The sequence below is a fragment of the Silene latifolia genome, chromosome 5 (assembly GCF_048544455.1).
Source record: "Silene latifolia isolate original U9 population chromosome 5, ASM4854445v1, whole genome shotgun sequence".
In the NCBI taxonomy this organism is placed as follows: domain Eukaryota; kingdom Viridiplantae; phylum Streptophyta; class Magnoliopsida; order Caryophyllales; family Caryophyllaceae; genus Silene; species Silene latifolia.
The window spans coordinates 1,406,986-1,412,274 of record NC_133530.1 but is presented as its reverse complement, the minus strand read 5'-3'; the positions used below and the strand labels follow the sequence as shown (position 1 = coordinate 1,412,274).

Genomic DNA, 5,289 nt, shown 5'->3' with positions numbered 1-5,289 from the left:
TTCGTTTTGTGAGTGGCATTATCCGTCACTTGCTCCGACCCGTCTTCAGCAAGACTTATTGTTCTATAAGAGACTTACTCCGACATACTGTGGCTAAAAATGATGTTTTATTATATTTGTTTTAAAATTGTAAAACAAGAGATCTCACTTATAAAAATCTGGCTAGGATCGAGAAAATTTGTTCTGATTCATAGAATAGTTAGTCTTGCTGAAGACGGGTTGGAGCAAGTGACGGGTAATGTCATTCACAAAACGGATAGGGGGGACAAGGTGGGGGCACCCCACGTGCTTCTCTCTCTCCTCTATTTGGGTCATTTGTGAGAGGAAATGGTATCCGTCACTCCAAAATAACGGATACGTGCCGTCTTCAATGAGACTTTGTGTTCATAAAAATGTCAATACTAGATATTTTTGGTTTGGATAGAAAATTCAGTCTGATTAATAGAAATGTCAAAACCAGATAGATGGTGAATTAGAATCTACCTATGAGTGATTTGCTTGTTGAGATAACCCGATTTGTTTTGTCGAAATTATTGATTAAAATGAGATTCAAGTTAGACCGATTTGATAAGTATGATGTGGCGGTTTTATACCGTCTTTACCAAACAAATTCTTAGATACTTTAGCCCTGATATATGTTATTTATACTTCATAGTTAGTTCAGTAAGTAGATTGTACATCTGATGTACAACCACCAGGTTTATAGTTTCTGAGCATTATAATAAATTTTTTTGAGTTTTGTTTTAAAAATTTTGAGTTTTACTATAAAGTTAAGTTTCTGAATTCATTCATTCACTAAAACATTAAACTCAAAAAATTACAATAAAACTCAAAAACATTACACACAAACTTTGTTAAATTTGAAATCTAACTTACAAACTTTAATAAGTGTGGAATATAGAGTTTGTTATAGTTTGTTAGGAGTTAGTTAGTTATAACCGACTTATAATTGTACCTAACACACTAGTATAAATAGAACACCATTGTATCCTCATTGGTTAAGTGATTCTAAATAATAATACAGATTACTCTTTTCTCTTCTTATTTCTTTCATCTCTTTACATTCATCATCATACATTCTGATAACTATGATCTAGTTTCACCATAGTTCATATGGTATCAGTGGTATAGATCCTAAAAACGCTTCCGCACACATCAATATTCATATTCATTGTTAAATCTTTGAATCTTTATCTTCGTATATTCATCATAAATCAAGACATCATCAATCAAATATGTCTCAACCTGAATCAGAATCCCTTTTTTCTCCGCTTGATGATCCACTCTTCCTGTCTCCTACTGATCAACCGGGTTTGAAGCTTTCTGAAACACCTTTTGATGGCTCCAACTTCCGTCATTGGCAACGAGAGATTATTCAGGCTCTGCTTTCCAAGAACAAGATTGGGTTCATTTCTGGAGAATGCTCACTTCCTGAGAAGACTGATAAGAGGTATAACGCCTGGATTCGTTGTGATATTTTTGTTTCTAGATGGATTAAAAACTCTATGGTCAAAGCTTTACAAGATAATTTTCAATATACTTAATCTTCTAAACATTTATGGTCTGAGTTGGTTGAACGATTTGGGCAATTGAATGTTCTTGAGTTGTATGAGTTAAAGAAAGAGCTTGCAAATGTTAAGCAAGAAAATGCTTCCTTAATAGATTACTACAGTAAAATTAAAGGTCTCTGGGAGAACATAGATCATATGGATCCTGTTCCTCAGTGTATCTGTGGAATCATGGCTAAGTGTTCTTGCAATTTGTTGAAACGATTGGTTGAAAGGGAAACACAATCTAAGCTGATTCAGTTATTAATGGGTTTACATGCTGGGTATGAACAAGTTCAGTCGTCTCTATTGTCTATGGAACCTTTGCCACCCATCAATAAAGCTTTAGGTGTGTTGCAAAAGATAGAACGACAGAAATCTATTAATGACAGTACTGGTTCTGCTGGTATTGAGAATGTTGCGTATGCTGCCAAGAAAAGATTTAATGGTCCTAAAACTGCAGAAGATAATAAAAACAAGAGATCTAAAGATAATTTTGGCAATGCTACAGTTGTTGGTCAGTCTGATAATACACCTTGTGCTAAATGTGGAAAGACTAATCATAAGACTGCTGACTGTTTTCAATTGCAAACATGTCTCTTTTGTGACATTAAGGGTCACATCATTGAGCATTGCTATAAGTTTAAGGCTTGGAAGGCCAAGCAGGCTAAAAAGAACAGTAATTCTGCTGAGATTGTTGCAGCAACACCTCCACCATCAAAGACTGTTAATAATGCTGAAGTCAGTCATGATCAAGATGCTGAGTATGCTGCAGTTTATGGTTCTGTTCCTTCTTTTCCTGCCCAGTATGGCAATCCTTTCTACCCAACATCTTATGGATATATCAATCCAGTGGGTTCTATCCCAGCTCCTCAGATTCCTACTGCAACTACTGATACACCTGTTGCTTCTCAAGTCTCACCAGACCTTGTCCAGGGTATTGTTGACTCAGTAATGAACAAAGTTCTTCAAGCTTTATCTGAGAGAGCTTCTTCTTCTAATTCTGAGATTCCTGCATCTCAATCCTTTTCTCACTTTGCAGGTATTCCCTTAACCCACTCTTATGCTAATTATGGGTCTACCAAATCCACACCGATTGGGTTATTGACATCAACATCCGATCATATGACATCAGATATTTCTTTAATGCATAATGTTGTTGTTTTATCACACCCTCTGTCTGTTGCTTTACCTGATGGCACCTTGAAACCAGTGTTTAAAACTGGGACAGTTTATTTGACCTCAGAAATTACCTTGTTTGATGTCTTGCTTATACCTGATTTTCAAGCTAATCTTTTATCTGTTGGAAAATTGATAACCAGATCTAAGTTAACTGTTACCTTTTTCAATAATGCTTGTTTCTTTCAGGACCCTTCAAGTAATACAACTGTTGCTTGTGGTAAAAGATGTGGAGACTTATACAGACTTAGAGTGTTAACTAATAATAGATCTTGCAATAAAGCTTCTTCTGTTCATTCTGTTAATCAAATTAATGTAGCTTTACTTCATTCAAGGCTAGGTCATTCTTCCATTGAGAAGTTAAAACATGTACATCCTGCTACAATGAAGAATATTAATAAAATGTTTTGTGAGACTTGTGTTTTTGCCAAACATCATTCTTTGCCTTTTAATAGAAGTACTTCCCATGCTACTAAATGTTTTGATCTTGTTCATATGGACCTATGGGGACCATATAGACAGCCTGATAGGACTGGTGCACAGTCTTTTCTTACCATTCTGGATGATTATACCAGATGCACCTGGACTTTCTTAGTACAGCAAAAGACTCAAGTACCTAATTTGATAATCAGTTTTATAAATATGATTGAGAATCAGTTTAGTGCAAAGATAAAGATAATTAGATCTGATAATGGTACAGAATTCTTCCAAGTACATTGTAGTGCTTATTTTGCATCCAAGGGCATTGTACATCAAAGAAGTATTGTTGGTCGTCCTCAACAGAATGGTAGGGTAGAGAGAAAGCATAGACACCTTCTAGAGACTGCACGTGCTCTTAGGTTTCATGCTAAACTACCTATAAGGTTTTGGGGGGACTGTTTACTCACTGCCACCTATTTAATAAACAAAATGCCTTCTTCTGTTTTAAATTGGCAAACTCCACATGAGTTGTTATTCAACACAAAGCCTAGCTATGATGAATTAAGAGTGTTTGGATCTCTTTGTTATGCTACTATGCCTCCCACTGCTAGGGACAAATTCATGCCTAAAGCTAGAAGATGTGTTTTTCTTGGGTATCCTCCCAATCAAAAAGGGTATAAACTCTATGACTTGGACACTAATCAAACCTTTGTTAATAGAGATGTCATTTTTTATGAATATTTCTTACCTTTTAAAAATGCTGGTTCATCTGTCACTGATTTCAGAGATTTTCTCACTGATATTAATAGTACATCAGTTCAATCACAGAAAGCCACAAATAATATGCCAGATACTACTCAAATTAATGATTCTAGTATCCAAATATTACACAATAATACTCCTACTAGTACTGGAGAGTCTACTATACAGTCTGATCCAGTAATAGGATCTCCTCAAGTCAGGAAGTCCAGCAGGCAGAGAAAGACACCAGCAAGATTAGCTGATTATCATTGTTCAGCTGCTCTACAAGCAACTGTTCTCAAACAGCTGCATAATGACTTTGATTCAAGCTACACAGCATCTTTGAACTAAGTAATAAAAGAATTTGAGCCTAGTTATTACAATCAAGCAAGCCAGGATGCAAGGTGGGTTAATGCCATGAATCAGGAACTGATTGCTCTTGAGAAAAACAATACATGGGAGTTGACATCACTACCTGTTGGAAAAAAGGCTATAGGTTGTAAATGGGTTTACAAAATAAAGCATAAAGCTGATGGTACAGTGGAGAGGTTTAAGGCAAGACTGGTGGCTAAGGGTTTTAATCAGGTTAAGGACAAGGATTACAAACACACCTTCTCTCCTGTTGCAAAGTTCACCACTGTCAGGGCCTTACTTGCTGTGGCTGCCATTAAAAGATGGTCTCTTTTTCAATTAGATGTCAATAATGCCTTCCTACATGGCTATATTGATGAAGAAGTTTACATGAGACCTCCATTGGGATATACTAAAGCCAAGAAAGGGCAGGTTTGTAAGCTCATAAGATCTTTATATGGTCTGAAACAGGCCTCAAGACAATGGAATCAAGAATTAACAAAATTTTTGGTTCATCATGGATATACCCAATCAAAGCAAGACTACTCCCTGTTTACTAAGCTAAATCCTCTGAATAATAAATTGGCACTGGTCTTAGTGTATGTTGATGATATTTTGTTAACTGGTGATGATTTGGGTGCACTAGATTCCCTGAAGTCTGACTTGCATTCTAAATACACTATCAAGGACTTGGGTGTCATGAGGTATTTTTTGGGCTTGGAGATTGGAAGAAATGCATCTGGCATAATGTTGAACCAAAGAAAATATGTCTTGGATATTATAAAAGATGCAGGGTTTGAGGATTGTAAGGCTGCTTCATTTCCTATGCAGAAGGGACTAAAGTTGTCCATTGATCAAGGGGAGTTATTGGAGGATCCTGAGGTTTATAGAAGACTTATAGGCAGGCTACTGTACTTGAGTCTGACTAGACCTGACATTGCTTACAGTGTACAGCACCTTAGTCAATTTCTTAGTCAGCCACGAGAGCCCCATTATCAAGCAGCACAACATCTTCTAAGGTACCTGAAAGGGACGATTAATGCTGGCTTAT

At 36.4% G+C, this 5,289-nt stretch overlaps 1 protein-coding gene across 1 annotated transcript; it reads left to right on the top strand.

Moving 5' to 3' along the window:
• Nucleotides 1–1,235: 1,235 nt before the first annotated feature.
• Nucleotides 1,236–4,238, top strand: LOC141657927 (uncharacterized). Its single transcript, XM_074465319.1, has 2 exons — nt 1,236–1,481; nt 1,569–4,238. The coding sequence occupies exons 1-2, from the start codon at nt 1,236–1,238 to the stop codon at nt 4,236–4,238; spliced, it is 2,916 nt and encodes a 971-aa protein (XP_074321420.1).
• The last annotated feature ends 1,051 nt before the right edge of the window (nt 4,239–5,289 follow it).